General features: G+C 34.0%; 2 protein-coding genes across 5 annotated transcripts; both read left to right on the top strand.

Moving 5' to 3' along the window:
* The first annotated feature begins 1,664 nt into the window (after positions 1-1,664).
* On the top strand, positions 1,665-10,954 carry LOC108201806 (probable nucleoredoxin 1-2). Of its 3 annotated transcripts, XM_064084460.1 has the most exons (6): positions 1,665-1,853; positions 4,668-4,888; positions 8,821-9,375; positions 9,528-10,043; positions 10,269-10,354; positions 10,432-10,636. In XM_064084460.1, exons 1-6 carry the CDS (start codon positions 1,700-1,702, stop codon positions 10,484-10,486), a joined length of 1,587 nt encoding a protein of 528 aa, XP_063940530.1. In that variant the 5' UTR covers positions 1,665-1,699; the 3' UTR covers positions 10,487-10,636. The 3 variants fall into 3 exon arrangements, with proteins under 3 accessions (XP_063940530.1, XP_017225586.2, XP_063940529.1); XM_017370097.2 differs by having other exon boundaries at positions 10,269-10,954; XM_064084459.1 differs by lacking the exon at positions 4,668-4,888 and having other exon boundaries at positions 1,673-1,853; positions 10,269-10,954.
* Positions 10,955-11,183: 229 nt separating this feature from the next.
* On the top strand, positions 11,184-17,183 carry LOC108201809 (uncharacterized). 2 transcript variants are annotated; one of them, XM_064084462.1, is made up of 10 exons: positions 11,184-12,141; positions 12,217-13,046; positions 13,139-13,189; positions 13,637-13,832; positions 13,914-13,994; positions 14,092-14,163; positions 14,247-14,348; positions 14,908-15,013; positions 15,727-15,813; positions 16,336-17,183. In XM_064084462.1, the coding sequence occupies exons 2-10, from the start codon at positions 13,036-13,038 to the stop codon at positions 16,347-16,349; spliced, it is 720 nt and encodes a 239-aa protein (XP_063940532.1). In that variant the 5' UTR covers positions 11,184-12,141; positions 12,217-13,035; the 3' UTR covers positions 16,350-17,183. The 2 variants fall into 2 exon arrangements, with proteins under 2 accessions (XP_063940532.1, XP_063940531.1); XM_064084461.1 differs by having other exon boundaries at positions 16,341-17,183.
* The last annotated feature ends 482 nt before the right edge of the window (positions 17,184-17,665 follow it).

Below are 17,665 nucleotides of genomic sequence, written 5' to 3' on the forward strand. Positions count from 1 at the left end.
ATTTTAGTCATGTGAAAAAATAATTAAAAGATTTGAAATTTTACTTGCATGACTTTATAAGAAAAATTCAGTAAGAACTCTTACTTCTTAAAATGAGATTGATTACTGATTAACAAAATAAATTATTAAAATGATTTTTTCAACGATCCAACCGTACAGATATTAAGATATATTGATTTTAGTCATATAAAAAAATAATTAAAAGATTTGAAATTTAACTTGCATGACTTTTATAAGAAAAATCTAGTAAGAAACGTACTACTCCTTAAAATCTTTAGATTCTGCAAAGGAGTACATTTTTGTTTGGTCTATTGAGGAACATTTGCGTTTCGTCAAGTTTTCTGTGGAGGACATATATTGGAATTAGTGTTAAGTTTTTATCTTTCTATCTATATTTGTGACTCTATTATTATAATAGAAAAAATAATGAAAGGCCGTGCCTTTGGAGTAGCCATCTGCAATAGAGTCGGTTCCACCCCATTTCTATTATAATTGCTTCATGAAAGCATTAGCTAACCCCACTATACAAATTGCTCCCAAACACTGTGCCACCATGTAGCCCAAAGCTCGCATCAGTGTTATTTTTCTTGCCAAAAATCACTGCTGGATTAATATGACACCCTACAAAATTAGTTGCAGGATTTTTGCATTTGCAGGACCGACTGCTTGATGAAATTAGAGCAGGTCAGGATGGGAGGTGGTTGTGAATTTGTTTGTCTGATTCTGGAGCCATTGCATTTATTTAGGGATTTAGGGATTTAGAGGTAGATATGGTGTAAAGAGATAACGGTGATTTAAGTTAATTTAAGTCAATATAACTATTGAAAGAAAAATGCTAGGGACCCCAAATATTTATCCCAAATTTTTTTCCCAAATGATGTGGTGAAATTTCATTGATTGCATTCATTCCCATAATAATGAGGCCCCCCCTGCAGATTCATCAACCACCCAATCAAATTTCGGCACTTATTATCCACGTCATTTGGCAACAAATTTTGGGGAAAAAATTTGGAGTCTCTAGCATTGCCCCTATTGAAATGGAGAATTGACGGCAATGTCCTTATAAATATTAACTGTGTTAGTAAAAATTGACGGAGAGACACATTTTGTAAAAAAATCAAATTTCAGTATTGCAAATGATATGTATTAAAAATTGATATTATAAGTGGTGTCACGCACAAAGTGCGAGTACACATAATGTACTTTACTCGTAATTTTTTTTATAATTATGTGTCTAATAGATCTCTTGAATATAAAATCGTCGTAAAAATTTGAAGCCAAACAGCAGGCTTTTAGGTATAAATTTGGACAATAACTCTCTTGGATATGTGTATTTAGATTCTTATACATGTCAGAAGTTAATAAAATTATTAGAAGTAAATATTTAATTATTTATTATACTCCATTTATCTCGGAACGATAATTTTGTTTTAATTTGATTTATTAAAATTTACTAAATTTTGAGCAATAATTACTCATATTATATAATTAAAAAAGTTATAAATTATATAGTTAGAAAATATATTTAATCTTTTTTAAAATAGATTTTCAATTTTTAAAAATTATAAATTTATTTTTTATTATAATACAAAATTGGATAATTTAATTATTGAAAACAATGAAAATTAAAAAGGGTAGTACCACATGAAAGGATAATACAAAATGAAAATTTAATTAGGGGTTTTAATACACAGTAAACATGAGGATGCTCAAGAGAGTTGGAAGATTAGTGATGCGAGAGCGAGAGCATATAAATTATATACTACACAGGTGTATATCATCACCAGCAATATATGATGTCGCCAACAGATCTATCCCTCTGCTGCAGGACACCCAACTTGACGGTTTTACAGGTTACCAAATTTCTGTTAACTCTTCAATTATATTGTATGTATATGCATCGTATTCGGTTATCAGGGCTTTTCCTTCCAACTGCATAATATGATCCACTTTGATTCTTGAAATTTGATTCCTTCCAACTCTAGTATTTTGGGCATTACTTGTGAAAATTGTGGTATATGGGGCCTTTTCCTTTATTTCCCGGCGTTAATCTAATCTAGTATAATATTGCGTGAATGCTTAATTAATAACACGAATGTATTATTTGTTGTACTTGAACTAGGCACAACAAATTTGGTTCTTTAGAGCAAGTCCAAGAAGAATCCTTATCCACAAGCTCTATTATTAAAATACTAATATATTAGAATTGCAAGAGCAAATGAAGTGTGGAAAGAGAGGGTATTATATTCAATTTTTAAAACTAAAATGAGGCTTGTGTAATTAAGGCAGATGAAAGATGTCCTAGCAATTTAAGGCATTTTTAGGACACCGGTGGAGCTTTTATTTTTGTCAATAACCCTGAATTTTGATTTAGGACACCAAATAAGACATTTGTTGGACTTGCTCTTATGTTACAGTAATCTATATGACAACTACTTCACTATTATACAATAGCTTTATGACCATGTTTGTTTGAAATGATTATAATCCTAGGATAACTACATTGTTTTCTTTAAATTTAAAGGATTATCATCTCATGGGATTTTATTGCCATCACTTTTTTTATTCAATCCCAATCCCATGGAAATGAACTAAAACAATTGATTAGGATATGAATTCATGAGATTATTATTCTTGACAATTGAGATAAACAAGGTAATAATTGGGGGATTATAATCCCTTCAAACAAACATGACCTATCTATGTCGAGTACAATGAATAGCTTTTAACCTAATTAATGATTAACATACGACGTATTTGTTTTACTGAAGTTATATAGAATAAATTGTTTACTTATATATATAATGGGATTGCTAGACCTGAGGTATGAGGGCATTGGCGGAGCCAGGATCAAATGTATAGAGGGACACCATAACCCTAATCACATAGTTCAGCTGGGGGCACCTGTTAATAATACATGTGAGACCCACAAAAATATAGTTGTTTTTTTGAAAGTTGGAGGGGCACGAGCCCCCTGGTGCCCTAATGTGGCACCGCCACTGTATGAGGGTGACAAGGTTAAACAAATGCTAGTATAAACTAGGGGGTAATTGTCAAGGTATCGCCGTGGTGAAAAATGTAGAATTATAGATGTATTAATATATGTGGGGTAGCACTTTATAGCATACTCTCTTATAGAGAGTTTCGTGGTATACCACTATAAGTATATTCATACTACATATATTTATTATATTTTTCATTGAATATAAATACAAATTTTAATCATTGAATTTAAAAAAATACAATTTTTTATTCCAAAAATCATTGAAAATAGTGCAAAATTCCAACATGATTTTACAACAGAATAATAGTTATCCAGAATTATTCTGCTATAGAACTGGTTTCGGAAATCAACTTTTTTTTTTCAAACTTTAGGTGTTAAATTATTTATAATATATATATGCTTGAATATTCTATATTAGAATCACATTTTAACCGTAAAATTTATAATAATATTAATGGTTTATAATGGTGCACTACGGAATTACATATAAGAAGGACCTTCATGGAATGTTGGCCAATATATGTGTATTAATTTGCAGAAGTATTGTTTTCTTTCTCTTGTATAAAACTAACTTATATCCCGTGGGATGCACGAGTGACTTGTAATATGATTTTTTTAATTGTGCATGTTCTAATATTAATTTGTTTGTGAAAATACATTTATTTTACATGCTAAATAAGTTTTTAATAATTAAGCCCGTGAAAAAAAATTACAAATAAAAAGACCCAAGAAATATATTTTACCGAGATGGAAATATGTCTTAGCTGTGAAGCAGGCATACGGCAAACTACTGAAGAATCGCAGGGGGTGCGCGCACCGTGCGGGAGCGCAGCGGTGCGACAGGGGGTGCGCCAGGTGGCATGGCGACGAATATCCTTGGCCGATACGCGGCGGTGCAGGAAATGCGGTGCGGGAGGGGCAACATCGGTAATTTCACAGCATATTAAACAACCGTAATTGAAGCCCCCAATCTAGTCTCCTTCTTTCCGGCGAGCGGTGGATGTTTCTTCTTCGCATAAGGCTCGATCTGCTCCAACTGCAATGCCTCTATATATCTGTGTGTATTGTATATCTCTGTTGGTGCAGTGGTTGTTTGTTGTATTGGGCTTGGGCCTAGCTATCTACGTGGATTATGAACAAATAACTGCTAATCTAATCTGGTTGTTGTCTCCTTTTAATTTCTTTATTTTTTATTTGCTGACTTTTTAATAATTTTGTTAATTTAGTTTTACTAATTATTATATACATAAATTATATTTTTTTAATATTATATATATATAAAATATATTTTTAATATTTTATTTTTGCCGTATACCGCCGCACCCGTATCCTCATTTTTTGAAATTTACCGAATTCGCGTATCCCCGCACCGCGCATCCCCGCACCCGCACCCATGCTTCCCAGTGTCTTAGTAAAATTCAAAAAGGACCCGTCAAAACATGTTATAAAATTAAAAGACCAATAAACTGACCCAAATACAGACCAACCAAAACTTATGCTGTCGTCTTAAATAGTATATAGATTCTAATTAAAAGACTCCGAAATGGTTCACTGAAAAGTTAAAAATAAATTAAAATATATTACCGGATGATTACATTTTATTTCTTGTAATATCCTTTTACGTATGTTGAAACTCATCAAATATTGGAACTTGATTTGACAGAGGACCATAGAAGTAAATGCTACGAATTGGAGAGGAAAACAAAAGAAGAATCTGATTTTGATATAGCGGTAAGGAATTTTACCAATCTCTCAATAGAGATGAAGAAACAGAAGATTAATCAGAAGGAGCTTACAAGTGTCAGTAGTGGAGATATTGTTAATCTACACGAGCTTTTGTTTACCAAAAACAGGGACTATCTAATCAAATTCAATGGGGACCAGGTACGTGTGCATGATTTTATATTCATACATACATATATATATACATACATATATATACATATATATATATATATATAGGCAATTGATCAAATACAAACCAACTCTTAAATACAAACTAAAAACCAGATTTCTTACCACTATTTATAACTACGAGTATCACTAATTTATATTGCACTAATCACTGTTTTTGTACAATATATAAACAACGATTTTTATCATCAAAATTGAGAAAATCTACTTACATAAACTATTGGTAATCGATTATATATGATCAATTTGAGTCGTAGGAAGGTTCTTAGTGGTAAGAAGCCGTAGAGAAGTTGTATGATGGTGTTAAGTAGTTGTTAGTTTTGGTAAGTTATGATGGAAAGTGTATGTGACTATTGGTGATGGTAGACAATGGTGGCATGTCATGAAAACGTCTGGTAATGGTGGTGGTAAGAGGTCCATTATAACGGTTCAGGTGAAGATGATGGTCATATACGTTGCATATATGTGATGTGTGTGTGTGTATTTATATTCGCGAGATATGCTATATATAAATTAGTGATATGTTATGTACAAATTAGTGATTTCTGTAGTAAAAAATAGTGATAAAAAACTGACCAGAACTGGTTTTTAGTTTTTAGGCTAATTTGGTTTGTATTGGAGTAGGACTCTATATATATATATATATATATATATATATATATATATATATATATGGAAGGCCAAGCCATAAGAATATATGTTGGTACTTCTACATTGTCTTATATTAATGTTAATGCCATGGTTTGGGGGAATTTCGGAGCAGGGAGACTTTAATTTTTGTTTCTGCCCCGGTCCCCAAAATTTTCTTATAAAAATTTCTTGTTCCCAAAGCCGAACAAGCTCTGTCCTGAATGGAGTGGGGATCGGATATGGGTTATGCAAATCATAAAACATTAATGATGGTATTTAAGAAATTACGACACGCTAGAATAAAGTAGACCGCATAACAGCTATTGAGGGTCACTTATTGGCTATAGGGCTGTAAATCGATACGGACTATCCGGTGTCTCCGCTCATATCCGGCTCGAAAATATGATACATGTCTCATATCCGTTTTGAAAACGATCCGAATCTGGCGAAAAAATTAAGTCCGTATAATATATGATCCCGAATACGAGCACACCTATACCCGCTCAGATTCGGTCTCATATAATTTTTCATAATATGATCCTACCCGAATAACCGAATATGATCCACGGTTCATATTCGATTCAAACTCATATAAATATTATATTTTAACACCATCATATTTGCAAATAAATAGTCATCATTTTATATAATTTTAATATCTTATTTAAGTTTATATCTTCATAAAATATGATTTATTTAATGTGATCATGCTTATATCTTCGTATATATTTAATAAATGATATATACCAACATATAACTATAAGTTTTAATTTAAAATTATTATACTTTATAATATTATGTTTACTTAGACTAAATGATAATTATTTGAACAACTGAAATAATAATGATATTTAGTGTTACTGGATCATATCCGGCTCATATTCGATGGATCATAAACTACCCCGTTAAAAAATAGAAAATACGATACTGGATCATATCCGGTTCTGATCCGAATCTCAAATACCGGGATCGGTTTATATCCGAATATAACGATCCCGGACCCAAATCTGGACAAGATAAAAATAATATGCCGGGATCACCCAGATCATTTTACAGCCCTAATTGGCTAAAGAGATGACCAGAACTAGACACAAAATGAAACAAATGTCATTGATAGCCCAAGTTAAACGAGAATCAATTAATGATCATCTAGAACACCAACTGTGAGCTCAGCCGGCGCCAAAAACTCTCACTGCCTGCATTAAATTGAGCAGTCCTCTAATCAAGGTTAAGTAGTTCATTAACGACTTAAGATGACAAAGTTGTTCATCTTAATGGAGGCAAACATCTTTTTTCTAGGAAAAAAGATGTTTGATACCTCCATTAAGATGACAAAGTTGTTCTTTTGGACTCGGATGTGATATTCTGCATTGCTAGTTTTGGCTTTAAAGATTCTGTCATCTTTTCTGGTTATCATCGTGGAGTAGTAGTAGTAGTAGTACCATCATGCTTAGAATCTGCGGTTTTAGTGGCAAAGAGTAACTTAGTTTTAGTGATGAATCAGGGAATCGAAGCAAGTGATCATGTATCCAAATAAAGAGAGGCAAGAATTTGGTAGCTGTATTTAGCTTTGGCTTGCCTTTAAAGCTCCACTTACTTTGATAAAGATATGCCATTGTTCCTGAATATTTTTCTTCATCTTCTTCTTTAAGCTAGGGTAATGTGTTCCCCTGGTATTACTGTAGATGGTTATTTATCCAAACATCAAAAGTTATTCGCCTGGTAATGCATTGGTATCCTGTTCTTTCTTTGATATTTCATCTGAAATCACAAACAGTAGATTACAAGATTGTGGACCCATAGATAAAGAGGCTGATGATAAAAACATGACTGTGAAGCTTTGCATGATTAATATATTTACAAATTATCATTCTTTTTATGGGTAGAATTAGGTCTACTGGAAAACATCGGAAAGTGACTCCAGACTAGAAAATACAAGTGAAAACGTTTGGTATGATGGTATTCACACTGTGTGCTCGAGGGAGAGACTCTTTCCAACATAATCTGGGAATAATTGGGGTGCAGAAGTGATGATTGGGGAGAAGAAAGGATGAAACATGGGCGGCTGTAACCCATCTCTCCAAAACAGAATGGTTTGGGATGTAACAAAATGCAGGAGGGGCAGCTTGTAGTGAGTGTAAAAAAAAAAGCCTAAATTGAATTCATTGGCAGAGGCTGGCATGATGTGTAATGATGAAACAGGTTTGTACAGAGTTAAGTAGCACAAGAATACAAGTTGTGGACTTACCAGGAGACCTAAGTCTATAAGATAATGATATACTTGACGAGGTAGAGGAAAATGAGAGAATTGCATGGTGACATGCAACAACTTAATGGAGGTAAACATCTTTTTTCTAAACAACTTGTAGAGAAAGCTAGGGTTTTGGAGAGAGAAAGCTAGGGTTTTAGAGAGAGAATGCAGTTATAGACAAACAAGAGAGAGAAGCAGTTGGTGGAATTAGATTCCATTTTCTGTATTTAAATTCAACATCCTCGAAAAATACAACTCATACTTCTATCTATAGATTTGATATCCTTAAGTAATGTGAAAGTGCTAAACAGCCCTTCCCTTGTACTATACTAACACTAACAGTCTTCTAAGGAGAGTGCTAATGTAAAGCAGTTGTTGGTGCAATCCTAACAGACTACTACTACTCTCGCATTGAAGTGAAGAAAGCTTAACGAAAAATGAAATCGATGCCGAGCATAGTTAAAATGAACACCTGGTTTATTTCTCATCGATCATGTACCAGAGTTTTCCCAAGTTCAATTTTGACCAATTTAGTTATTTGAGAGGTTTTGTGATATTTCTTAACTGCTTAGTGTGAGGGGCAAATCAATTCTTGTGCAAGGAGAGGGATGCGGTCATTCTGTGGACTTGTATTCAAATATCAAATTGTTAGTTAGTTTTATGCAATAAGCACTGTACCAAATAGGACCAATTATAAGCTACTTGCACAAACAAGCCGAAATCTAATATCTCGACTTTTATTTTGCATGGCGATAATATGAAATCTAGAACAGTTTGGATGACAACTCAAGCGCCATTGTGAAATATCCACAAAGCCTATTGATAAATTATATTTTTTTTATATATATATATATCCTACATCACTTTAGCTCCAAAATATACTTCTTTAAAATGCATGACTTGTGTTGTGTCTGACTGGCTTTTGAAATTGTACCTGGAAGCTAGAATGAGGTTTACCTATGTAACAGCTATAAACATGTGTTTTCAGCTTATCAACTTATAACAAGTATATACTCTGTAGGTGAAGGCTGAGCAGTTTGCTGACAAGGTTATCGTTATATATTTTGTGTTACTGCCACTTGTTGATAATAATTCTGCTGAGCGGGTGGGGCTGATCACAGAAAGATTAAAGGATGTATACAACTTTCTACCACCTAACAAAGGTTTCGAGATCGTTTTTGTGGCTGTTGATGATGATGACACTAGCTTTGAAGAAGAAATGTTATTTGATCCTTTACCTAAAACAGACCTTGAGAATGATTTTGAAGAGGTATTTTCTTGCATGCCCTGGACTGCCATTCCATTGTCTGATAGAACATCCAGGGAACTTCTGCAGAAAAGATTTGGTTTTAGGGATAACAACGGTAGCCTGTTTGTAATTGATTCAAAAGGGGTCGTTTTGCAAACAATTGTCATTTATGATTTTATTCGATATGGAAGTCTAGGATATCCTTTCAGCAGTGAGAGGCTCGAATCCCTGGAATCTGAATGCAAAGCAATCGCTGCAGAACCCACAGTAGAAAAACTTCTGTCTTCCCCTGAACGAGACTATGTCATTGCGAATAACGGGGACAAGGTATACCATGCACACTTTATAACATTTGGTGATAAGGGCATATCCACGAGTACCTTGTTGTAGTCAATTAATTTCTTTTTCATTTGTACATCCAGTTGAGTTTGGATAATAATATTTTCCTTTACACTTCCTACTGTTACATGTATTGTTAGGTGCCTATTCATACACTTGAAGATAAGGTGGTAGCTCTATACTTCCACGCAGGCAACGTAACTGAAACTGATATGCTTACAGAAGAACTTAGGAATGCATATGAAAAGTTGGCTGAAAAAGAAGTTAAATTTGAGGTTGTGCTTCTTTACCTTTGTGACACACCCATTACTATTGGATTTAGAAATGAAGATTCATTCTGGAGAACTTTTGGGACTATGCCTTGGTTAGCTCTCCCTTATAAAGACCCTATCCTGAAGAAGTTGAAAATAATTTACGAGTATCCTGAGGATTATATTTATGGTGATGATGAGGAGATCTCCAAGCTTGTAATTGTCGGTCCTCATGGAGAATTTTGTGAACCATGTGGAGCCGACATTTTGTTGAACTATAGAGTTCCAGGATACCCCTTCACGCGTGAAAAAGCTCTCGAGTTAGAGACCGAAAGAATAAAGAAATTGAAGTTAGAGATGATTTTGGAGACGAACAAGGTCTTGACCAGAAATGACGGATCCAAGGTATGTTCTTTTGACGTCTTGATGCATTATTCAAAGAGTTTGGTATAAATTTTATCTTCTCTTATTCCAGTTCCTAAAGCCACTTCCATGGCGCCTATTAAAGAACATTGAAACTGGTTAATAAATCATAATTATTTCTTCTTTAACGGCACCTGTTACAGTTATAATGGTGCATTGTTGCCCAATTTTTCAGTACATGTCAACTTATCAATTCCACTTTAATAGGTTTCGCTCTCTCAACTTGCTGGCAAGAGGATTATGCTTTTATTTGGTCTATTTGAAGATGAGTTCCTAAACATGTTAAAAGAAAGGTATCTCTCTATGAAGAGTACAGATGGTGAATTTGAAGTAATCCACATCTATGTATCTGACACTGATGATGTTGTAGACCCGCCGGCCTGGTTTGTGTATCATCTGCCAAAAGGCTTCCGCTATGCTTCTGATATTATACCTGCTGACTTTGATAAACGATACTTTAGACAAGAAGAGATTTACGATGTTGGAGATACGAGAAGACTTCTTGCTTTTGATCGAGATGGAATGATCGTCAGAGACTCGGCTTTTCCGACGATTGAAGATATGAATTTCCCCTTCTACACCAGGGGGTTGGAAAAGGAAGCCTTACTAGAATTAGATTCTGTGTTCCATTGGTATGAATGGGAAGACGCTGAGAGTTGGAACCGTGAGGCAGGGTATATTGGACCAAACCAGTCTTGCGGATGATCGGTTGGATCCATTTCCGACTTGGGCGTCATTAGTTTTGAGTCATGATGGGTTGAAGCATGCTGATAGTTATTAGAATATAATAAATTGAAGTGTTCTATTATTTTATGTATTATTAGTTATTTGAAGGATGGATTGGATGCTGAAAAAGTAAAAGTTTCTCACTAGACATCATTTTATGCATCAAACTTTCAATGTCAAGTAAAAGTTTCTCACTTTGCATCATTTTATGCATCAAACTTTCAATGTCAGAACTAATAAGCTAAGGATAGTGTCAGATCAATTATAAAATGATGAGCATTTGTGTAATATTTGCTGTATGAATTCTACACCCTGTGGTCATTTACTGAACTTAAAATAAATCTATCTATTATATGAGAACATGTTTTTCTGTACTGAGCAAATTTATTCAGGTAAGGAAATCCCGGCCTATTTACCAACCTATCCTGTCCAACTGATGCATGCTCCTTCTTAGACCCAGTCTTCCAACGAACTGATCCCTCCCACCAGGGGCTCCATTCTTCTTCTACGATCTGGCTAGATGAGGTCGATTCTAGTGATTGGTTCAGGTAAGCTCGTTATGATGCTGGCATCCTGCACTCCAGTAAATTATTAGAAGGTGAGGAAGCTTTCAATCTCATGTCTGTTTGTCCTCTCCCCACAGGAGCCTGATGAAGGTTTGGGATTTCTGAGCAAAAAGAAATTGACATTTTTTATTATGATTTACAAACTTGAATTGAATTCATAGTTTGGTAAAATTATTAATGTTATTTTTTCTTTTCACTAATTCAATATATATGTTTCCAAGCCTGAAACTCGGGGTTGCGTATGTTCTTTGGGTATGTACTTACAGAAATTCAGATAAAGAAACCAAAGCATGAATAATTAATAGAGATTGTTGCTAAGTTGTACATTTTTGTTTGGTCTGTTGAGGAACATTTGCGTTTGTCAAGTTTTCTGTGGAGGACATATATTTCAAATAGCACTTGTAGTGTGTAAGTGTTTGTTATACTGATTGAAATGACTTTTAAGATTGCAAGTATAATTAGGCCAACATACAGCAATATTTTTTTTTTATAATTGTGTGTCTAATAGATCTCCTGAATATTAAACCGTATACCTTATTCTCGTAAAAATTTGAAGCCAAACAGCAGGCTTTTAGGTATAAATTTGGGCAATGACTTGGATATGTGTATTTAGATTCTTATACATGTCTGAAGTTAATAAAGTTATTAGAAGTTATATATGAGATATATATTAACTGTTAGATTATCAACCTTTGTTTTTACAGATATATAACTTATTCAAAGGAGGAAGAAGCAGTTCGTTGCATTCAGTCAGTGTATGGTTACACATTGGAGGGTAGACCATTAAGGTCTGATTCTATTGGCTTTAGTGGAGTGCAGCAGTAATGGTATCTGTTTGCTTATTTACTATTCTTGTGTTGCAGAGCCTGTTTTGGAACCACAAAATATTCCCATGCATGTCTGAGGAGTGTGGTATGGTCCTTAATTTAATTAATTGTGAGTAATTCGACTATGGGGGCATAATGTAATGGAAGGGTATATATTCGCGGACTAATATATTTCTGAATTAAATTCTGACTGTAATGCTATTTTGTTAGATGGAAAAGAACTTGATGGTTCAATTACCACACCACTAAATTCAATTCCACTACACGTTTACAATGGTGTAATAAATGTTTGTAAGCATAGAGCACACGATAGTTTATGGAGTATCTTGTGGTAGGTACGAGTGCTACATAATTTAATTGGATTTGTCAGAGTCGAATATTCAAGCTATACTTTGTCCACTTATGTTGTTTAACCAATTATTATTTGTCGAAGTTGGGTCTTCGGTATATGTAGATTCCTCATTTTTCTGACTTTGCTAATTACGGAAGAACTTTACAACTTTTACTCTATTTGTATACCTTGCACAGTGATTTCTTTTAATTTTTTTAGCTTTTACATGAATATGCCTCAGGTGTATGTATGTTAGACAGTTAAGATTGGTGAAATCCTTGCGCTATTTATGGAACTTCAGACCTTGGGTGACAGGAATTTGCAGTTTGCTTTCTTATTTCAGTTTACGAGAGTGTATTATCTTTTTTTTGATTGATTTTAGGCAAATAATACGGGGACGATGTCAAGCAAAATGAAAAAGAAAGCAAAATTGCAGCGTGTCATTCGTAGCATGAAAAAACAGCAGCTCCAGTCTTCAGAAAAGACTACAAGCTCCAGGTCATATTCACCTCTTAACCATTTAAATGATGCTCAGGTAATAATAATCATCTGAGGTTTTGGTGATCACTGATACTCTGCAGTTTTAGGAGAGCAAGATAACTCATCATACTTATATTTTGTTGTCAGGGATTTGTTGAAAAGCTGTATTCTCGTCTCCAAACTGCAGACAAATTTGAGGTATTCAGACTGATGTGTAATGTTTAGCTTTTTCTTTCTAATTTATTCAAGATCCAATCTGCACCCTTTTAACACCATTTTATGTGTCACAGAAGTTATTATCTAAATTGCTTTATAACCTTTATTTTTTCTATTATCTGTGCTTGTTTCATTTCCACAATCTCTATCAGTTATGCTGTTTAGTGTCTTCTTAGTATACATCTGATAATGTGAAACTTTAGCACAGCGAACTGTATTGTTTGAAATCTGTACCTTTTATGTATGTATTGTATTGAATAAAAATCATCATTACGCGATCATGAGCAACAGAAAGCAGCTATTGATAACACAAAATATTAAAATTCGTTTTAGTTCTATCTGAACCCAGATAATCTATGATGACCAATAATACATGGTAATGACTTAAATGTTTATGGTTTAATTCTTAAAAGTTTATAATTTTAACAGTTCAGTCTTCCCAAGACAACTTTACTGCCCTGAAGCAGGTTTTGGAAAATTAGAGAGAAGTGTTACAAAGTTGACAGAAATATTCCTTGTGCACTGTAAGATAAAAGGAAAACCGGATTCTGCAGAAACTGTTGTGTTGGTCGATGGCTATTTGACAAAGCGAGCCTGTTGCTGGTTTTCACGCTTAGATATGCAGGTCGGTGATTATGTAATATAAAGGAGAAAATGCAATTAACTTTACTTATGATTTAAAAGGACATCCTTCTTGTCATTTCAGTTGTTGTGGGATATTGTCCATTTGGAGAACAGGAACAGGCATTGCAATATTTTACTGAACTACCTCGGTTTCATCACACATGTGTGACTTTTTGAAAGGTTTATTTGTTTTTATATATAACCAGTCTTGTTTTGATCTGAATTTTACTGCTAATATATTTTTCCCTGGTGATTCTCAGGGTAAATGTTGTGTTTCGTCCAGTTTCAACCGTTTCTGTTCCTATGAACTTCACAATATGAACATAATCAAGGTGATAAAGAGTCATATTGTTACATAACAGTTTAATGAATATTTTGGTTCAAGTACTTCATGATATGTTTTCTTGTTTTGTAGAATTTACCAGGCGTGGATGCTCTCACTGCATTTGCATATTTCTTTGATGCTGAGTCCACAAGGAAGTACGTAAGTTCAAGAAGTTTGGCAGAGGAAAGACAAGTAAGTTCACAAAAAGTTTTGTAGTCCTTCATTTCCTGGACTTGGTTGCTTGTCTCCCCTAAAACCTGCTAGCTTAAAAGAGTATTTGGCTGCAATTTCCTGAAATGCTTTACTTGAGAGTCTCTATTTTTCTTCCATCACTTTTAAACGGTTGAATATAGAACTGTAATATCCGAAATTGTGTCTTCTCAAGCAAACAGATTACTGGCAGTTGATAGTACTATGCCAAAACCAGAGTAGAACTCATGAATTAGAAAATTTCATCATAGGATCAGCTTTGCATAAATTGATGATTTGCTTTACCATCCTTTCCTTATGCAACACTAATTTAATACTTTGAATTCGAATGCACGGGACGCTAATCTACTTTTGCAGTTCAAAGTGTCCAAATGTCATTGTTACAACTTAAAACTGTAAAGACATATTGAAGATTGAAGTACAACACCAAGAAAATAAGTACTCAATTAATTTCTATTTACATCTCGTGTAGTATCTGAAAGAATATATAGCTTGAACCATTATGTGAATTTTTCCCTTATATAGCTGCTGTTTGGTGCAGATAAGCAGCTTACTTCTAGGTAGTATGCTAGATGTGGTAGAGGAGGTACAATTAGCTCGGTTAGAACTTCGTAATCTCATTCAGTGTATCTTCTGCTCTGAGTCAGGTAACTTCTGTCCTTCTCCACTTGAAAGTTTCTTTTCGCAGGCCAAGTTACCCGGACACGGGTATGGGTATCGGACACGGGTACAGATCCAAGAGTCAGATTCGTAGTTTTAGGATAATTAGGATTCGTGGACATGGATCCGGAATTAGACTCGGGTACGGGGACTTGGCACTTAAGCTCCATGCAAGTAAAACTTTATATAGACTAGTCTATTGTACATTCATAAAAATAGTGTCTACTGCACATAAATCACATACGCTGAAAATTGAAGCATAAAATCAATAGAACAACATAGAAACAAGTCATTCATGGATCTTGATCTCTTCAAACAAGTTGAAACAAGACCTAAGTTTTCATTTTGACCTGGGATGTTACAAGGTGAGGTGTCCGGTTGTAATAAGAAGGATCCGACAAAGTGCGAGACTCACTTATGGCCAAATGCTTAGTTAAAGTTACTTTGTCCTTTGCTAGACTTTAATGCTAAATATGAGAATCTTTGTATTGAGATGAACTGATGGTGCCTCATGCCTGTGTCGCTTGATGGAGCATAGGAGCATGCATCGGTTGAAATATTGTAGTTATTAATTGTCCCTCTACTGTGCTAATATGGGAGGCTGAATCTCTCGTGAATCAAAGCATAATAATCCTTCATATTTTTTCTAATGTTAACCGTGTTTACATGCAATTGTAGTTAATTTCCATTTTTTGTGCAGTTGAACAGCTTGATTTGCAGCTTTATTTCCTTAATCTTAAAAGTGGTAAAAGAGCAATCTTTACTTTTGACTTGTCCTGTTTAAAAGGTACAGAGCCTTACTTTTGAATATTGATTGTTTCTACTTTCCGCTATTATAAATTATTATTTACCTTATTCCTATTATCTTCCCGGGTGGTAATATTGGACCCGACACGAATTCGACCCATAAATACGAATTCGGGTTGGAGTTTTTCAAGTTCGGGTCGAATTTGGGTTGACCAAACTACTAGGATATATACGTACTCCCTCCATCCCAAATTAGATGGCCCCGTTGACTTTAGGCACACAATTTAAGGTTCATTGACCGCATAGATACGTGATTTATTTTTAAAATTTTATTTTTGCAAATAAAAATTAAAATATGAAATTTTTATTTATAAAAGAAAAAATAAAAAAATAAATTTCGGAAGTAGACGGTCAATGCATCTAAAGTTACGTGCCCAAAGTCAACGGGGACATCTAATTTGGGATGGAGGTAGTATTTGAGAAGTCATAAAAGTTGCAGAAAATGAAAGTCCTGCCTAACGATGGAAAGTCTCGAAATTAAAACTGAATTTTTTATTGGAAGGAAAGATATGCTAGAGAATGAAAAGATTGGTAATGATGGTAAATATCGACTAGGAGGAAGGAACGTACCTCCTATTTACATAGAAATGATTGAATTTGCTGTTATAGGTGATAGGTAGCTTTGTATATAAACTCTCTTTAGTCATTGTAATTCTATATACATATTTGAGTGATTGCAAGTTGAATTAGGTTATCGTGAAGCTTTGTATTTTGTACATAGAGAGTTTGTGTATTGAGTTTGTAATTGCAAGAGTTGCTGGTGCAACTACTAAGGTTTCTGTACGCATTTGTAAAGAAAGTTTTAACTTGTTCATATATATACATATAGTTGTTTTTATCATTGTGTTTATTGATTATTCGTTGCTTGAATATTTGTTTTAATAATTGATAAACGGACATTGTTTTACGGTACTCATATTCAACCCCACCTTGTACAAGTACATTGTTAGGAATATGTTAGGCTTGATGATAAGTTAAAACAGTTAGTGTAATTTTGGTTAAGTAAATGTAGCGACCAATTTGTAAATATTTAATATTCTAAGTATGTAAACTACTCAAGTGAAGTGAAGATTAACGACTAAATCTAAGCTATCAACGGATGAGGAATAAAATTTCATCAACGACTAATACAGATAAGCTATCAACTGATAATAAGAAGCAATTAATGGCCAAGTCATGAAAGCTATTAACAGCTATCACATTGGTTTATTATTTGCTAAATCAAGCATTATCAGTTGACAGCTACAATAGAGAAAAAAGACAACAGTCATATGGGATGGGATGATCAAATAAAGTTTAATTTGTTTCGGAAGCTAAGACAAGTAAAGGCTAGCACTATGTTGATCAAATATATGTGTTGGAAGAAGATGAAGAATCATCTTTTCGATATACAATTTCAGTAGCAACATCTTTCTTTCTGAAGAAGATGATTAATGAATGGATGAGCTGATTATCCTTCTGGATTTTCTTACAATGAGTTACCCATGACTTTGGAAGAACTTTAACTAGCTCGTTTTTAAAAATTTGCTTTGGCACATGAATACATGAGCTTGGTTGAGCATCAAATTGTAGAAATAGTGCATTATTTGTATCTCAGGGAAGACTGGGGTCAAATAAATGGTTTTGAAATATTCTATAGGTCATTTAATACAGAAGACTGGCAATATAAGTTTTTGAAATTTGCAGTGCTCCAATAATCTGAAGCTAAACTTTGAGATTCTTTTAGATAAAAGGGTCACCAAGCCTCAAATTGAAGTTTGGGAAAAGCGTTACAAAAATTGTACCAGCTTTTAACGTGGTTTGAACAATAGCTGCTTATGCACCAAAAGTGT

Source organism: Daucus carota, chromosome 9 (genome assembly GCF_001625215.2).
Source record: "Daucus carota subsp. sativus chromosome 9, DH1 v3.0, whole genome shotgun sequence".
Lineage (NCBI taxonomy): Eukaryota > Viridiplantae > Streptophyta > Magnoliopsida > Apiales > Apiaceae > Daucus > Daucus carota.